Source organism: Pteronotus mesoamericanus, unplaced genomic scaffold (genome assembly GCF_021234165.1).
Source record: "Pteronotus mesoamericanus isolate MK-2021 breed Mesoamerican mustached bat unplaced genomic scaffold, CSHL_Meso_final contig_347, whole genome shotgun sequence".
NCBI lineage: Eukaryota > Metazoa > Chordata > Mammalia > Chiroptera > Mormoopidae > Pteronotus > Pteronotus mesoamericanus.
The window spans coordinates 6,392,108-6,411,781 of record NW_026555137.1 but is presented as its reverse complement, the minus strand read 5'-3'; the positions used below and the strand labels follow the sequence as shown (position 1 = coordinate 6,411,781).

Below are 19,674 nucleotides of genomic sequence, written 5' to 3'. Positions count from 1 at the left end.
GTCATTTCTAAGAAAACCTGCGTTCTTCAGGTAATGAGGGCTGAGCATCAGGAGGACTAGAGAATTGTAGACGTCAAGTAATGATATCAATCCTGAGCAAAAGGCCATGTTTTTCTATGATTAAACATTGCGTAACGTGCTTGATCATACTGGTTTTCTTTTTTTAAAATGTGCATTGCAAACACTTGCCTAGAACACCGCATCCCTCCCTCCTGTCTTAGGAGGAGAGGAGATGGATTTCCCATTCTCTCACAGGTCCTTGCAGGGTTTTTCCTAGAAAATTTCATAGAAGCGTTGCTTCTGCCATAGTCTACTCCCTGCTGGATGGATTAAGTGGTTGCCTATTGGGATGTGACAGCCGCTAGAGGTGCCCCAGGTCTCAAAATATCTTCTCTACCAACTTAAAGTCCTGAAATTCCCCCAATAAAAACTAATTTCTTTGTATTGCAACTTTACATGCTCATCCCTCCTGGGAAGAAGAAAAATGAAGGCCGTAGGGAATCTATATTTACTGCAAGTCTGCTCTGTGCCAGGTACAGTGTGAGGCCTTTTAGGAATGTTCCTTATCTCGTTCTTCACTCTTACTCCACAGGAGAGGAGGAAAATGACACTCAGAGGTGCTAATGAATTGTGCAGAGGTCACACTGTGAGAAAGTGGTAGAGCCATGATTCAAACGCCGACCCGTGGGTTTTTTTCCACTTGACTTTATTGTGAACTGAGGGATCCGATTTCATCAGCTGGTCCCAGGATGCTGAGTGCCCTGTTCAGCTGGTGAGATGGAGGCTGAGGGAGCCGAGGGGTGGGGACTTGACTCCGTCTCTAGAGTTCAAGTTACCCTGCCTCCATTAAATGTCTCCTTTACACCGGTTGTAAGAGTTTCCCTTGCGATGTAGGACTCCTACCACTATTCAGATTTAGCCAGTGTGAATGAAATAAGTCCTAGAATTTTATTCAGACTTCTATATAGCTCCTTTTGATTTCAAATCTGCTAACTTTATCAAAGAACTTTGAACTAGGTAACTATTCAAACTTTACAAAAGTGTGCATGGTGCCAGATTTGTAATTAGCAGGGTTTTCAGAGGGATAATGAGAATGCAGATTGTGATTTACACCTGGCCGTTATCAGAACCCGATCTCCTAGACAGCGGTTGGCCTGGTTGTCACAGACCTTCCGGCTTAACAAGGCAGAGCTCGGGGGAGGGGGTGGTATCAGGGTTCAAATTGTCCTTTTAATGTCTTTAAAACAATGGCCTATATTTCCATTTAATTAAAACAGTAAAGTCCTGCCTCAGATATATGGAATGCACCAACAACCAAAATTGATTTTGTTCATTTCCTTTCCACTTTTTTAAAGATCGCAATTCACAATAAAGGACTGTCCATTTTAGTGAAGAAACTCGCCAACAATGGGAAAGAAGACAGATGACTGAGGACGCCCATGTGTTGATGGCGATGGCATAGTGACTGTTAGTCACTCACATTGAGCAACCAGGACAGTACCAGCTTATTCCAGGGGCAGCTCCTGTCTCATAGATTCCTCCTTCTTCTCTTTCAATGATGCTGAAGTGCAGGCAGCCCCTGCGGGACTGCTGCGAGCGCGCTCGCTGTCGTCAGGGACCCTGTAAAGGATTGGGCCTGCCTTAGTTTCCTTATTTGTGAACTGGGAGGCAGCGATGCCTGTCTCTCGGAGAGGGTATGAGAATCTGCTGGTATAAACTAGGTGAGGTGCTTCATGAACCACAAAGCAGAACACGCGTATTTTTCAAACGATCACCTTTGAAAGATTTTACCAAGGTGGTAGGACGCCCTGAAATGGCACTAACTCTACGGTCATTAAAATCAATTGAAAATACAAGTTCAGGATATGGAAAAAGAAAATTAAGTCAGGTTTTGAACGGACAGGTGGATAATATAGCTTTTGGGTAGCACTAACCTTTTGGAGTCTGGGGACATGGAGGGATGAGAAAAGAGAGAGGAAGAAAAGAGGGTGAGCCACGTCGAAGGAACTAAAAATAAAAATATTCACCTCAAAGGATTGCTGAAAACTCTAAGACCGATACAGGGTGGGGCAAAGGTAGGTTTATAGTTGTTCATATGGAACATAATACAATGATTAGTAGCTAATTATACAAGAATAAGCTGCATATTGCATCTCACAACTGTAAACTAACTTTTGCCCCACCCTGTACGTTTTCACTTACACAAAATATGAGTTTATAGTTAAATTTACATTATTTCCTTGAGTTTCAGGGCTGCCAATTTCGAAGACCTCAGGCCAGTTATTCTGTAGAATCTCCTTCGATTTTGGTTATTACCATGTTTCTTCATCATTAGATTCAGGTTATGCATCTGGCACAAATGTCGCAGAAATGATACAGTGACCTGATTGCATCATGTCAAGTGGCACACTGGTCCCCCTTGTCACATTACTGATGGTGGTAGCTTGGTCACTTGATTGAGGGTATCTGCCAGGCTTCCTCACCATAACGTTGTTTTTTTCCCCTTTGAGAGTACTAAGAACTTTGTGGGGTGATAATTTGAGAATTATGTACATAACCTATTCCCCATTTGGCCTTCAGTTTATTCGTGTATCAATGTCAGTATGGACTTGTGGATTCTCATTCCATTCAGTGAGTTATGATCCATTGATATCAGTGTTCATTTTGATGCTCAAACTGCCCCAGAATTATCAAGCGGAACCCCCTTCAAGCTGGCTTCCTAGGAGTTCTCGACAGGTCCCTCTCCTTCTCGGCTCACACTCTTGCTTTTCTGGCAGAAAAAGACAGTCCAGGTTCATCTGCACTCTCCGTGCTTCCGTATTTAGAGTCGGCTTTCTCCAAAGGAGCTTCAGTTCTTTGTGGTGTAGAATGAAATTAAGAAACTGGGCTCTATGTACGCCATTGCCTTTTTTTTTTTTTTTTTTTTTTTTTTTTTTTTGTCATTCTGGAATGTTTTCCAACACCAACCACCAGCGCTCTGATTTTCCAGACACCAACTGGGTTTTCAGAAATTCAGTTCAGTTCTGACACTGCCTACCTGGACTAAGCATCAGATCCCGCAAGTCCAGGGCTCAGTCCCACAGGGCTGTCCCCACCGCCAGTGACAAGTCCAAGTGCACCCATGCTTTTGACCCACTGGCTAGAAGTTAAAGGTCCCTATACCCCTTCCTTAGATATGGTAATTTGCTACAGTGGCTCAGTGAACTCAGGGCAGCACTTCACCTGTTTCTTTGATTACGGAGGACGTGCCCGAAGAACAGCCAGATGGAAGGTGTGCACGAGGAAGAGTATCAGCAGGTCCCAGGGCTCCTGCTCCCGCGCTGGGCACACCGTTCTCCCAGCTGTTTAGTGTATTTGCCAGCCTGGAAGCTCTCCAAACTCTCTCCCATCATTTAGGTTATTTTATGTGGGTCTTCCCTTATGAAAAGGTTGTAGAAGAAACAATAACCCAAGAGACAGGAGAGAACAGTAGCATGATTTTCAAAATTGCTCAACTCAAATAGTACTGATTTCATATGCTAACATTCCTAATGAGCAGTGGACTTCATTCAAATTAAACTGATAGATTAAAAATAAAGGTGGAATCGCAGGTCTAATCCACTTATTTATTGGTATCGGTTCCAATTAATTGACAATGAGACGTTAGCCAAGGCGAACGCATGTTCATGTCCCAAGTCTGCAAAGGCATGGAGGAATTCATGCACCTATTTGAGATACATTTCATACTTATACTCTTGCTGCTAAAATTGGGTTGTACTTTTTTCAGAGCTCATGTGGTCTCAGAAGATGTTTAATGCAAAATTAGGATTGATGGCTCAATGTAACCTTTCCGAATAGAGTCATGTTCAGGAAATGGCCACACCTCAGGACTAACGCCCTGCTGGTGGGAACGCTGAGAGCCGTGTATTACGGTCGCAGCAAGCCTGCAGGCTGCCGCTGCTTTACAAAGCTTTGTCACTGCGGTGCAGAGGGGAGGGGGCGCTGTGTATGTTTCTTGCTCCATAGTGGTTTCCTTTCTGATTCTTTTCCTTTTGTCTCTTTCTGGATAGTTGTATTTAAAAATATGAATTCTCTTTTGCAGCTCTAAACAAATGCTTCCATAAGAGCAGAAAGGGAAACAAAACTTCTCTGGTGACAATTATTGTTCTTTTTTTTTTTACTTATTCATTTTTGGGTTCATTTAGTCTGGCTAAAATTACATACATATTCATGTTTCTTAATAAGAACAAAGCTTTACTCTTGGTTATTTTCCATATTTTTTTTTCTCATAAGCAATTTGATAGGCATGTACTTTAACTATTGGAATGGGAGTTCACAGAGACTCCAAGGAACGTGGTTTCCGATCTATAAATCATTAATTCATTCCCCAAGGTCCAAATGCTACTTTATCAAAACACAGCAGAATTGCTACTGCTTTCTTTTTTAAGAAAATTTCAGCTAATTCCCAATAACGACTAATTTGGTGTATCTTAGGGACCCTGGAGATGTACCAGTTATATTATAAGAATGTACCAGTTATATTATAAGAATCGGCTTGCAGTTCCAACAGATTTCGCTCGGCAGAAAGATGTTCCTTCAAAAAGCAAAAACATTTAGTAAGCATAATGGATGAATTTGAAGACAGCCTTCGCTTCCCTTGACTATAAATAGCTGCGGAGACCTGTGCTTAGCAAGAAATCTCTTCAGAAGGCTGGCGTGGGCCGGCGCGTCAGCAGCCTACCTGGCAGGTGCTGTGCATGGGCAGAGATGATTACTTTTTATTTATTCTTGTTTGATTTCTAATGAAAATCCTTTTATGCATTAACATCATTACACTTAAAACCCTACTTAATAGCATTTTAAAATTAGAATTTCAAGATGTAGCTTACAGAACAGCTTGAGCAGTTAGGCAATTTAACTTATGCCCATGGATAATGACAGCCTAAATATAATAAAAGGGTAATTTCTAAATAGCTACCAACTTGTAATGCGACCAATTTCACTAGCCAATTGTTGAGCCTGGCTTTTAACAGGGGACTTCTCACAGTTGGCCCCTGTGTAAAAAGAATGTAGCCAAAAGCTATCAGCGGGTAGCCAGGGGCCCACGGATGAGCTGAAAGAAAATTGTGTGAACATGTAAACATGGAGAGGTTTCCCGCAAAGATCCAGGCTGCTGGCTTCATGTGGAAGTGGGAACTCTGAACACACTGGGATCGCACGCGGGCGCCTCCCCCATCCCCCCGCGGCCTTCGCCTGTCGCGCCGGCCCTGGCAGCCGGGCATCGCTGCTTGCGCGGCAGGTGCTCTCTCACGGACTGCACTAGGGTGCCGCCCCTCATTTCGTAAGACACGTAGTCTATTTCATTCAGTCACTTTATGTGGACAGTCCCTGTAGTTATTTGAATTTGCAATCCTGATATCAATAACAATATAAACGCACATAACACGCATTTTCTTGGGATGGGAAAACTTTTCCAATAAACAATTCTCATGAAATTATTTAGCCGGCTAAATCATTGTCAGGAAAATAAAGAAATTGAATTATGTCTTACTGGTTTCAAATTATAGATGTGTATCTATGTATCTTCTATTGTATGTGCATATGCATACACGTATACACAAACACACAGATATATACTATGATTTCTGAAAAGAGGGTGACTATAGATATTGAAATGAAAATTACGTCTACTGAAACCTGATCATATTTAGCCAAAGCCTTTTTATTTTTAGTTTTTTAAAATTTATTGACTTGAGAGATTGAGAGAGGAAGAAATCAATTTGTTATTCCACTTATTGATGCATTCGCTGGTCGACTCTTGTATGTGCTCTGACTGGGGATCAAACCCACAAACTTGGTGTACCAGGGTGACACTCTAAGCAACTGAGCTACCTGGCCAGGGACTGCCTTTTTATTTTAGAATTCCAGGTGAAATGTGGTTAAATAACAGAGTAGCCGTTAGCCACTCATTGGTTGTCTTCAAAATATCCCTTACCGGGGCCTGTTTCCCCTCCTGGCCGTAATCCAGTCTGGATGTCGTAAAATGCCCACCAACCTGAAGCTGCGCGCGGCTTTCCGTACTTCAGCCTCCACGGCGATGTGCAACAGGCATTGATCTTTTTCTAATGCAGTAGTAAGCTGGAAGCATTTTTCAAACATGGGCACTCTGTTTGCTTGATTATCATCAGGAACAAAAGGAAATGCATTTGGCCAAGGTCACCGGGAGGGGACCTGGGCCAGGAAGCCTTCTGCTCGCCGGGTTCATTAGTGCCGTCCATTTGGCTCTGGTCTTCCCTGACTGAAAATGTGAAGTATGTTGATGCTTCCAACTGCCAAGCAGTTGTACTTTGAGTCCATGGGTCAATTCCATCATTTTAAGTGCACCACTTCATTCATAGAAACTTCGAGCTGGAAGAGAGCTCGGCACGTGATCCGACTCATTCATCGGCTTCCAGGCAGGCGAGCAATAAAAACGCCTCAGAGAGAGGGGTGTTCTTCGTTTGTCAAATCTCCCAAGGATAGGCTCCTATGGTCTTTCTTGCTCAATATCCAGTATCTAAATATAACTCTCATTAGTCAGTTTTTCTTAGGAGCTCTCTCAGGGTTTTCCAGAAAATCAAAGGCAGGGTCCTCTTATATTGTCTAGGATGAATATTGGGGGGAAAAAAATTCTGCTGTCACGCCTTTCAGCAACTCCTTATCTTTTTTTTCTTCTTAGTGCTTCATGTTCTGTTGTTGTCTCCGAGTTGCCTGTGCTTTCCTAAAGCTGGAATATACAAGTACATTATGGAAAAAATGACAAGAATTATTGACACTAAGTTCATACCTGTCTGTATACATTTCAGGTTTAGAAGGGTCAAAAGAAAAACAATCAAATGAAAAACAGCTGCTAAGTACATGGCTATAACGCACATTGTAAATTTATTTCTTTATTCACTTAGTATTTTTGAGTGCCTGCCATGTGTGGCACGTGTGTGCCGTAATGAGTAATATACAACTAAAACATGTACCAAATCATTTGGCTGTGTTTTAATTCTCTGAAGCTGTTTCAGGGACAATATCTTGTCTCACTGCACCTTCAACCCTCAGTTTCTTGTGGAATGAAGATGCATAGATAATAAATAATAAGTAAAAGATGTTGAAGGTTGATTTTAACCCAGGTTGTGTTTCAAACATATGGAAAGAGACTCTTGAGAGGAAAGAGTAAGAGAAGGTGGTTTTGGGATACTACAAGATTTTCACTGGAAAATCTACCGCTTCCTCCGTCTCGAGCTTGCCACACTTGGAGTCTTTACTCTCGGTGTCCAGTCTTGAGCTGCCTCAAGGCTGGGAAGGCATGATGTCTTCCTCGAGCACACCCGAGGATGTGGCGGTCTGTCCTGGAGTCGCGGGTCGTACTGAGCATGGGGCAGCACCCCCGCCTCCATCTTACCCCTCACGTAACAGCCTCCCACGGTGAAGTCAGTTGGGACATTCACCACCTGGTTCAAGTACAGGCTTTCTGCAGCTAAGACCTAGTCTGCCTGGCATCTGGGAACATCGCTGGGGTCTTCTGTGGCCTTTCACACAGTCCTCGCGCATCCTGACGGCAGAAGGAAAGCAAGGCAATGGGCTCCGTGCTGCCACGCCACCCTTGAATGTGCAGTGTTCTCTTTGGCCCTGAACATATGCATTTCCCCAATTATTATTTTCCTTGACAGGAAATTGTGATACATTTAGATGACTTGTGTATAACTCTCCCCCAAATCCTTAACATTATATATCAATTCAGCATGGACCTGGAGAAGCTCTTTGTCTAGATGCAGAGAGCAGCAAAATAAAAGTGTCACTGAACATGTAGCTCAAAAACCAGATGTAATAAAATTTTTTCATATGCATATTGTCTGCAACAAGTCACCCTGAATTTCTAGTCTTCTTGTTGAAACCAGGTAGAGGGAAAAGTCTGAAAATATGCAAGAGATCACAGGATGATAAATGGAAATTAATTGTGTAGGGAACATTACTTATTTAGTGTGTCTGCTGTTGGCAGTCTTTGCATATGTGGCTTTCTTTAATTCTAGTGAAAATACCATGCACGTCTAAGTGTTTTATTATCACTGCCCCTCTTGCTTCTCCTCGCCCAGTTTTTCTCATGAAGTCTTAAATCTCTCAGCAGTCTAATTTGTCACCTTTGGGGGAGAAAAAAACTATATTTTAATTAGTTTGAAAGTGTGCACACAGTGGCCCTGTGCTCTTGTGGACATCCCGGGACTCAGTGCATGTGAGAATACACTGAGTTACTTCTGTGCCTGTTTTCTCCAAGGCTTATTCCTTCCTCTCATCCTTTCTCCTATTGTTCTTTTCTTTCCTCCATTAACTTTCCTCGCAAATGTTTAACAGTGCAGTTGGCAGAGAAATGAGATTAGTGATCATATGGAGAGTTGGTAGAGAAGGGGATAGAAACCGCTGTGTCTTCTTTATTTTGCAGCGCGCTCTGTATCGACCCATTATAGAGTCTCTGACTCTTCGGTTATCTTCGTGTATCTCTCCTCATTTCAGTCCTTTCAGGAGGCTATAACAGAGTATCACACACTGGGAAACTACAGGAATTTCTTTCTCACAGGCTCTAAAGGCTGGGGAACCCAAGGGCAAGGCGCTGGTGGACTCCGTGCTGGGCGAGGCTCCGTGGCTCACAGCCCCGCTTTGTCTCATGTGTCCTCCCCTGGCAAAAGGCAGCGGAGCTCTCCGGGGTCTCTTCAGAAGGTGCTAATCCCATCACGACCCGATCACCTCCCAAAGGTCCTCCCTCCAGATACCATCCCCTTGGGGTTTAGGTTTCAACATCAGAGTTTTGGGGGGACGCACGCATTCAGACTGTGGCCGCTCTTGTTGACTGCCCTGAAGACTTGCAGTGGAGCCACCGGGCTCCATTCGTACTCTCCATTGAAAAAGACCCAATTAAACCAGCACTCTGGGTTTCGTGTTAAACTCATCCTTACAGGGCGTTGACACTTGCAGAGAGAGGTTGCTCCTTTCTCACACAGAGCGTCCCCATGCGGCGGGGTGCGGGGGGCTTTGCCCACTTATCACGGTTATCATTGTATTCAACTTACTGCTGCCAGTGTCACAGAAGTGAGAAATAAGTGTCACAGTGTCCTAAGAACAGTTCTTACCGGTATACGATTTGAGCATGTGTACATTAATATTATATTAACATTTAATCTGTTGAACTGATTTTCTTCCTCCATAATTTATGTGTTAGGTATAATTCTCTTTTCACATGACCCCGACGTGTTCTTTGTACTCAATTTACTTTATGGCAAATCTTAACTTTGCCAAATCCTAATTACCAGAAAAATAACTACGATTAAACATCACGTATCACTTTGGCTCTCCAAATTTTTACTTGAGTCTCGCAATACATTTCTATTATTTTTGTTGAGTAACTAGCACATTGGCCCAAACATACCATTCCCGCCTAGTAAGACCACCGTAAGTGCCTCCTTTGAGCTTCATGAGCTCTTCTGTGTTGCCCAGGCAACCTGCCATCTCACATGGGGGGGCAGATGACCTCCAGGCTCACTGCCACCTTTCTCTGTCACCCCGGTCCTTTATTTTTTTAAACCTGTATTCTCTTTACAATCCTTGTCGGCTTTTTTGGACATTAGACATCACTATATTCCTCCCCATTGAACAAATCAATGTGACTGCGGCTCTCAACACAGCACCTTGTAAACCAGCTGGGTTGATTTCATATTTAATTCATTGTTACAGGGCATTGAATTTTGCATAAATAATATCTGTGGTTCTGTTTACACAGAGCATCCCCATGGGGTGCTGTGCACCGTTATTACTGTATTATTGTGTTAAACTTAGTGTCACATGTAATTGTGAATTAGCAGAATCACTTCTCCTGGTGTTGATATGCCTCCACATTTCATGTCTTCACCCACTAACACATAACTTTATTCACCTGAGAAGGCAGTTCTGAAAAGTATAAAAGAAAAGAGTCACCAGTATTAAAGAGTAACAAGAGAAAATAGAGTTTAGATAGGCATAAGTCATAGCAATCTTTCTCCCAATAGTTTATGAAATTTTTAACAGGCAAAGACAAGTCTTTCCTTCTTTCTTTTTTTTTTAAAGGCAGTCTCTGTATTTAGCAAATGCAGCCCAAGTGTGCTCTCTCTCCCTCTCTCTCTCTCTCGTTCTTTCTGACATCAAGCAAAGTAAGAAATAGTGCCTTTTGAATAGGAGATTTCCTATAATTACATTGGGGACGCGATAATGGTAGGTATTGCATGTTTAATGTAATGCTCTAGATGCCTCTTTTTCTTTTTCTTTTTTCCCCCCCTTCGCAGCCACCTCATCTTGAGGAGAAATAAAAGGTTCAAGGCTTGTCAGCATCAGTTTATAGATAGCTGTTTAAAAATAATGAGATATTGGGTATTGTAAGGCTCAGGGCCGTCTTGCCAGACTCATTTATTTCCATTCACCTTTTGTCAGAATTGGAGGCAGAAGACATTCAATTAAAACTTGTCACCTGTTGCAATGACCTAATTTGTGCTTGTATGTGTCGTAGATGGGGCTCCTTGCTTCAGATGAAGAACTTTACCCCTGATGGAACAACATGTCCCCGGCAAAATATTTTGTCTAAGGTTATTTCAAATTTCTATCATTTTGATTTCCACCCTAATCCAGATTATAAATTTCATATATGTATGGATCTGAACCAGCCAAGAACAGTGAATCACACCTTGTAAAAAAGAAGGAGAAACTTCTTTGGGGTTATGTGCTATGCACAGAAATCTGTTACAAATGTATTTTGGATGCATCTTGAATCTGAGACAGAGGGAAGCCATTGCAATTTGCTATGCGAGCCGCACATGTTTAATAGTCCAGATAGCTATCAGGAGACCAAAACGAAAGACTTCCCCTTGCTAATTGTTAATTCATCTGTAGAGCAAGGAAGCTTTAATGTGAGTCATGCCTTTTATCTCTTTTAGTGACTGAGGACTCAGTTAAAAAAAAAAAGTTCGCCTAATGGATATGCATTTTCTCTCCCTGTGTGATTTTTCCCCCTATTAGTTCAGCAGATCTTTTTTTTATAAAAGATTTTAGTTATTTATTTTTAGAAATAGGGCAAGGGAGGGAGAAAGAGAGGGAGAGAAACACTGATGTGTGAGAGAAACATCGATCGGTTGCCTCTCGCACGCCCCCGGAGGGGACCTGGCCTGTGACCCAGGCACGTGCCCTGACAGGGAATCAAACCAGCGACATTTTGGTTTGCAGGATGAGCTCAACCCACTGAGCCATACCAGTCAGGGCAGTTTAACAGATCTTAATAGTATTTCTACCTGCAATGAAACTATCTCCAAAATCCTGAGTTGTCATGGTATTGCAGTAGGAGGGAATGTAGCCATTGGCTGGAGGTGTCTATAGAAAAGCCTGGGTTTCTTCTGAAGCCTAAACTTGAGAGCAAATGTTTCCCCGCCTCTGGGGCCTGGGCAAAACAGGCCTTGTGAAAACTGCAGTAACATTAAGGAGAAGCAAGGAGCGAGGAAGTTAATATCTCTGGGTCCCTGTGACCGTGGAACAGGAGAGTGACTGAATCTCTCTGCCACTTTTGTCTTGGCCGCAGCCTTACGGCCATACACTGTTCTAAGGTAAGTCCCCTTGTGGAGGGACACATGCAAAATGACTAGCCTTTCAATTGAAGAAAAATATTTACTTCTTCCTACAAGTTTATCATACTGTCGACCTCTTTACGTGCAGCTATATCATTGATGTGAGTATGGTTCCCCATGAAAGTTTATCTGCCTGTGCTTCTGCTTTTGGAGTATATATCAAATACTCTTTGCTCCCCAAAAAGAATTTAATGACAAAGAAAGAGTAGAACATGGTGCTTAGAACGCGGGATCTACAGCCATTCTCCACAGTCCCCCTCGCTCTGCCGCCTGCTCTTTCTGGTTTTCTCATCCGTAAAAAGGGACAATAATAGCCCCCACCTCATCACGATTGCCGTGAGGGTGAGACGTGGTGATGTATGCACAACAACCCATTGCCTGGAATATCGTAAGCTCTGTAACGAGCGACTGCTAGCGACTGGCTCATGTTTTGGTTTATCCCAAGGCACTTCATGTAGAGATTGAGTGATTCAGTGAACAGTGAAGGCTCCGGTTGGGTGGGAGCTGTTGGTGTGAGGAGGCCAAGTTTGCTAGAACGGGAACAACAGGGCTAACTCACAACACCACATTCAACGGCATCGCTGTTTTGAGAGGGGGCAGCCATAGAGCAGCTGTCTGGCGGGGCGGGGGTCTCTTTCGTTGTCTCCTGTGTTCCTCAAGAATTGGATGTGGTTAGAGCGTCCCTGGAGTTTATGTGTGATATGCACGTAATAGCTACTCACCCCTTCCTACGAAGCCTGTGGATAGGCGCGGCTCCCCGAGGTTAAACTGAGACGGAGGCAGGCCACTGTCCCAAAGGAGAACTCCATCGGAGGCAGCCACTAGGCTTCCATGGTGGTGGCTCACGCTGTCCATCTGCCTTTGCCTCTTTTCCTGCAGCTTTTCAAAGGCCTTTCTTCCTCCTCTGTTCGTGAAGGTTCCCTCACAGAAATCTCAGAAGAGTTCAAGGGCGCTGCAAGGTACCTCATGGAGGGGGGTTCCTTTCCCAGGAGAGGGAGCTGCGGCATCGGGAAGACACATGGTAGCGGAGAAGGTTCCCACCCTCTTCGCCCCGCTGTCTGAGCAGTCTCGCGGTTTCCAGGCTGCCCCTCATGCTCAACTACTAGCCATGTTTGATAATGTTTGTCTAATACCAGTGCTCCAGGAAGTCCTTAACTTCATTCTCTTTTAACAATTATTTTTACTTTAATATGACTATTTGCATCTTACTTAAGTATTCCAGGGGTCTTTGTAATTCATGTGTTTAGCCAGCCTTTGTTTGGGAACAGCTTTATAAAAGGCATGTTTTTAATTTGGGAAAGTAGGCTAGGGTATCCTGTGCAATTCTCTGAAGGGAACATTTTTATTAGCCTATGAAATGCCTTTGACTTTGTGCTATTAAAAATGTGAAAAACACTTTTGCCTTTGGACTATATAATACAAAAATTTGCACTTGGGCATAAAATGTAGACTTAAAATGAGCTGACCTAAGAAGGCCGGTGCTGAACTGCTTTGCTTCTTTTGGAGTTTATTTGCCTCCCAGCATATTTTTCCCCTCCCTGTCCTATTCTTGCTTTCTCAGTTTTGTAAATTCTGACAATGTATGAGATTTGCAATTCCCTTGTGGCAACCTAGGCACATGCAGTGTTTGAAAGAAGCAGCAATATGAAACGTACTGCTTGGTAGGCAGTGCCAACTAGTAACATCTTTTGGTAAAAAAAAATTTAAAAAGATAATGGCTATTTCCACATGAATAGAAAATCTAGTTGCCTAATTAACTTCAAATCCTTCCAAACATCAAATACTGTGGGTATCTTATTTTCTGGGAGAAATCTTATTTCCAGACTTTTCCAAAACTGGCTTACAAGTGAAGTCAGAACAGAAATTGTTGGTATCAAAGGTCGTAAAGATGGGAAGAAGCAGCCTTTTTCACCTTCAGTGGACATATTGGGCTTAGACTAATATTTGTTTATGGAAAAATCTGGATCTCTGAGGTCCTGATTGTAACCATTGTTATTTTTTGTTTGTTTCTGCCAAAATAATTAAAGACTTTTACATCATGTATCAGGTTATTTGGATAATTATCAATTCTCTACTCAAATGTGTGTTGTGTGCTTATAGGTAAACTCAGGGAAAGCATCCTTAGTGGAATTTGGATTACTTTCTGTGTCTATTCTAAAATAATCACATATATAAATGATATTATTAGTGACAGGGATGAGCAGTTAAGTGGAACTGGATACCAAGTATTTCTATAAATCACTTAGATATCACATAGTATCATTATCTGGCCTGTATTTTCTGTTATCTTACCCACCCATCATCCCTCGAACCTGTTTACCTATAGAGCTGAGGCAGGGTAGATTGTCAGACTCCATGGGGATAGGTTTTCAATAAATGATCAAAATATAGTTAAATAATATAGCAATATTTCAGTAAACGTATGATATAGTGACAACTTCATGATTTTTTTCTTGGCATTTTAAGGTTTATAAAATATTTTACTTGTACATTTGTATAATATCCAAATATGTTAATATACTGTTAGATCATTACAGCAAAACATTGGGGAGGATATTATCTTTCTATCCATCTTATATTTGGAAAAGCAAATAAGTTAAGGAACTCACCAAAATTTACAGAGGAGATAACAAGAGTCATTAGAAAACTCAACCATTCTGACTTGCAAATTATGCTTTATTTTTTAAACATATTCCTCATATACTATTTAGGAATAATTTATAATGTTGTTGCATATAGCTTTTCTTGTGCATGCAATATTGCTTTCAGTGAGTACTTAGTGTACCTAATTTCTTTTGTTTTTTTTTCATTTATTTGTGTAAATCTACTTAATTGATCTTGAAGTTGTCTCCTGATTTTATTTAAACTTAGCTTTACTGTTTCAGTATGACATTTTAGGCTTATCTAGAAACCAGTATATGTATGTTTCACTAAAAGATAATCATCTTTTAAAGTAGTATTTATTATTAAGATAATATGAAAAATTGTGTTTTTATTTTGTGGACCCATAATACTCCTTACCATTTGAGAATATATATTCACATTCAGGCTTCAGATGGAGATATATCAGCCTTTCCCAATCTGCCTCCTATACCTCAGATAACCCACAACTCACATGTCACATGATATTAATAATATGCCAAAAACTGGATCCTTGGTTAAATTGGTTTGCAAACATTGCATGGGCTCCATCTCCCTTGGAGAGGTTTACAGAGGCCATTTGCATATTAAAGACTCTGAGAGGCCCTTCAGTAAAATAATAATACTGATGATACCATTAAACCAAATCTATTTTGTACACTTTGAAAAATACCAAAATATGTACAATGCATTACTTGGTTGAATTTATTAACAGATAGTGTTATACTGTGTCATCCATTAAGGTACAACCTAATACCACAAAAAGAAGCTCTCACCTCGCTCTTCCTCCCAAGTAATCTTGTCTTTGTTTGATAAAGGTTGTATGGTCCCATTCTAAACTTTACAATTACACACTGCAAACCAGGTTGTTCACAGGCTCTTCCCCACCACTCCCCCAGAAAAATGAAACATTATTTTTAATTGCTTTCATTTTCTTTTTCCTCTTTCCGTGATCTTTTAAATCTGCCGCCAGCAAAAACTCTTGATTCTTGATGTGACCCATCTCTCTTTGGGAGAAAGTTCTACTAAACCCCGTCTACTCTGGCCTCCCTCCAGACTTCACCCTTCAGCTCTGAGCTACTCACACACTCCTTCTTTGACATCTTAGCCTGGACTCTGTCAGGAAGCTCCTCTTTCTGTCCTGTGTTCAGTCCAAACCTACCCCCAGTTTTCTCTCATTTGGAAGAAAACACAGATGTGTGCCCACATGTAAATTCTCCTTCTGAGATAGTTAACATGGGGTCACGATAATATGGAACAATCCTTGCATCTCATCTGCGCAGCGTGCAGGTGCTTGCAAGACGGGTCCCTTCTGCAGGTCCGTATTGAGCCCCCTGGTAGACACCAGGGTTGGATGGCTGGTTGACCAGTCTACTCAGTTCTACACGGTGGGCTTTCAAGGGTAAGCTGATAAAAGAGGGTACAAATCGCCATTGTCTTTCACCTGAGAACCAGTTCCTTTGCATTCGTTCACAGGAAACCGTGCCTTTTCCTTGAGGTGTCAGTGTGACTCCGATGGCCAGGCAGAAAATGGCTATCGGGTTTCCGGCCTCTGCCAGATTTGGTTTCCAACCACTGTCAATCTTGGCCTTGCCACCACTTTTTTTACATCCCTCTAATACCGCTGGACTGTTTTGCATCTCCTGTGTGCCTCCTCAGCACCCATGGGTGATACTCTCTCTGTGTTGAACTGGTTTGAAGGACACCTGCCTCAATAGTAAGCCAGCAACTCTCTCTGCCCGCAGGAGTGCGTCTTGACAGAGTGCGTGGAGGCCGGCAGAAGTACAAGCGCAGAATAGACGCGGAGAACAGTCCCTACCTGAACCCTCAGCTGGTCCAGCCAGCCAAAAAGCCATGTAAGTACAGCGCGGTGTCTGGCCCCCGGTGGCTCTGTGTACATCAGTGCTGGCGTGCCCATCCCTGCCGACTCCAGCGGGGCTTGTCCCTGTTGGTGCGGGGCATGGCTCCATTCACGAAGGTTGCCTTTGAGGAGCATCAGCAACTCAGCTAATTATCTTGCCTAAGGTTTTCTCCCCCCAGCGCCTTGTCTTCACCCAGTCATTTTGTGGAAGCCTAAGCATATTAAGGCATAGCTTATATAGTGCGAATTTCCCATTTCCTGGTTATCTTTATTTTCAGAGGTACATAAAATGGATCATACTGTGATCATTAGTTCATTGGAGCTGTTCGTTTCAGATTTCACAAGAAAGTGATTCTTGTAGTTTTCGCTAACTAAATGAGTTTGACTGCTCAGCCTCCCAATGAAAATACATTAGGAGCCTCATTAATTTGGAGCTAGAGAAGGTTAACACTCTAGCTAGCAACAGACTACGACAAGAATGTGCCCTCCTAATAACAAGCACAGGTTGATGGTCCCATCTCAGATGCCCGCATGGGTGTTATGAATTGTCCCCAAAGAGCCCACGGTTTTAGAATGCCGGGATGCGATGTGAGAGGAGGGTGGCACATTGCCGGAATGCAAGCCCCGTTCTCTTCGCCATTAACTAAAAGGAGCTGGAATATAGACTGAGGCAATAACTGTATCCCATTTTCTGTAAAATCAGTTCACAGCGGTAGCGCAACAGAACTCGCATTTTAGGGTGTCTATGCAAAGAGTTCATATTGGGCGCGGAGGAGTGCTCTGGTGGGAGTAGCTCTCACATTGAGCCGCCTGTGTCTCAGAGGACACAGCCAGTGCTCGCCGGGGGCACCGCATCGGTAGCAGGTCTAGAGAAGACTCGGGTGTTTGGTTTGTTTTTTTTCCAAATCTGCTTTCAAGGGAAGAGAAAAAGTGTCCACTTTTAATTCGGATTCTCCAGGAGGGGTCGCTGCTGTGCACCATTCAGTGAGCATATGGGGATCAGTTAAATAAATAAAACAGACCCTGAACTGTAAACCAAAGGACATTTTAGCTATGTCAAAGGAAAAACAACCAGTTTTACATAAAATTAAAGCTTAAGTGAACATATGGCATAGTTTCCTCTTGCCTTTCCAAAAAACATTATGTTGATTATACCTTCAATTGTCCAATCTGGCATCATCTCCTCAGCCTGCAAAAGCAGTTTGGCATTCTACAAATACAATCTAGGACTGCATTAAGCAGATTTTGCACATTACAATAAAAAACTTTCTGATAATACAATACAATGCAATAAACACTAATGCTTAATTTCATTAGAGGTTTAGTTTTCCTGGATTCAGTAATATACAGAGTGCCCATCTCTCATTCATTTTATGCAAACATTGACTAAAACCATTGATAGCTTCCCCTCCTGGGAGGAAAAGGAGCACCAGCCCATGGTAGAGGGATGTCCAGGATTTTCTGTGTGAACCTGAGAAGTTGGGAAGTGGCTTGTCAAGGACCTTTAAGAAGATTACAGCAATTTCAGTGAGCTTCATCCATCTGAGATAAAGAGGGCTCCTAATAAATCATTGCTCATTATCTCAAGGCCTCTGTGTTAATTTTCCTGAGTCCTTCCAATTAGTGTGTTTTTGTAACAAACATTTATAAAACTTAATTTTCAGATCCCATCAGATAAGCGCAAGAGACCGTGCACGGGCCTTGCGCAGAAAGTGTCTGGGGGAGATTTCTGGATCCTGACTGATTGTGAGCTGCAAAAGCCCAGGCATGAAGATTGGGTTCTATTGATTCTAATTAGGGAAACGTTAAATAAGATTTACCTAGAAACAGTGCTGCTGGCTATTCCATTATCTGAATGATGGGGAATCCAAGCTTCAACCAAATTTCTCTGACCCATTGACTTGGGTAAAACATTTTTTCTGTACTAAATAAGAACTGGAATCAGGATTTCCTTCAGTTACATGCCCTTTTTCACTGCATTTTCTTCTAATCCTGCGAACCTAGTGGTTGATGACAGGTTTTGTTGCATCAACAGAGCAGTGGATGCTGAAACTTTCCAGAGCGTGACTGAACACAGAGGGTGTAGTTTCTACAGTGTAGACAAGAAACAAATGGTATTTTTTTTGCAGATCTTGCAAATTAAAAAAGAAAAAGAATCTCTATTTAACTTAAATTTTTTACTAGAAAATATGGCATTTGGGAATATTTTCTCTGAAATTTGCCGTTTAATGTTCATCAAATATTACTGCCAATGAATGGTTATCTGTTAATTATTTACAGTAAATATAATTCCTATGGCAGCCATAATAATACAATTTTAAATTATGTCAGAAAAAAATGCTAATTATAGTTTGGATAAGTCTCCTTGTTATTGTGTTAAATGAGATTAAAAGAATGATATGTTTTCAGTTCTAAGGTATTGGATGTCTTTCAATTTGGGTTAAAATGTTACAAACTTAGAGTGAAAAGAAAATGATCTAGTAAACCCAGAGGGAATTTACCTATGCTCACCACAATCCCACTTAATGCCCCAGTCTTCTAGAGTAATAGTACAGAGAACATTGAAATATTTGGGTCTATTCTTACCTATTTCTATCTCCTCACTTAGCAGAAAGTATAAAATCTAAAGCTACACAGAGAAATTGAAAATGGGGCCAACAAGAAAAATCATTCCGTTAGCGAGGCCGTACAACCCCTGCCATAAACCCTCACATGCCCCTGAGCAGTAAAACACATTTGATGTGATGCTTTTCATTTGTCTCTAGTGTTTATTTTATGAAGGTTTTTAAAAACATCTATCACAAATTTCAGACAGATAAATCTGAACCAGAGAATGAACTAAAGACAGCAGATGAAAATAGAAGATTAAAGAATCAGGCACTCCGAAGAGAAAATGTTGTAACATTTAAGTAGGAGTATTTTTCTGGAAACTGATACTGGCTATAGTTGGATGATTGGCTGGGTATGTGGAGAGAGGGTGAAAGAAAAGAAATTCCCATTTAATGCATCCCACAGAGACAGACTTATAGTGTCCATAATTCACCCAGGCAGAGGGGCTCTGACCTTTGCTCTTCTTTAAAGGAATTAAGACAATTAATGACTTTCGTGCCTATTATGACTATGGGCATTAGTAGTTCTTTGCCGTACACATTGTATTCTAGATTTCAGTGGATTACTGTGGATTTTTTTTTTTTATTTTAAAGCTATCGTATACTATTTAATCTGCTTCCCCAAATCCCACTTAAGAATCAAAGTGTGAACCCAGAGAGCATCTAACTTCTCTTATCTATGTGCTATAAAAAAAAATTTCATTCTAGAACAAATGCCTCATTCCCACAAGGGCAGGTAGTGCACAGAAGAAGAAAGGAATGGATTCTGCTACAACCGCAACAGCATACCTTGCTGTTCATTTTCCTGAACAGTGTTTAATATGCCTATATTGAACCATCAGGAGACTATGTTGGGTTTGTTGTAGGCATTTTGGATGATTTTTCAAAACACAATGTACTTGAAGGTTTGTAAAAGAAGGAT

The 19,674-nt window shown here is 41.8% G+C and overlaps 1 protein-coding gene across 4 annotated transcripts in view; it reads left to right on the top strand.

The window, feature by feature from the left end:
* The window catches only part of ESRRG (estrogen related receptor gamma), a 464,808-nt gene that overhangs the window by 393,868 nt on the left and 51,266 nt on the right, over positions 1 to 19,674 (top strand). For all 4 annotated transcript variants that reach the window (XM_054576587.1, XM_054576586.1, XM_054576588.1 and 1 more), the window contains one exon: positions 16,028 to 16,138. In XM_054576587.1, coding sequence (XP_054432562.1) covers positions 16,028 to 16,138 — 111 coding nt within the window. The remainder of the gene's footprint in view (positions 1 to 16,027; positions 16,139 to 19,674) is intronic.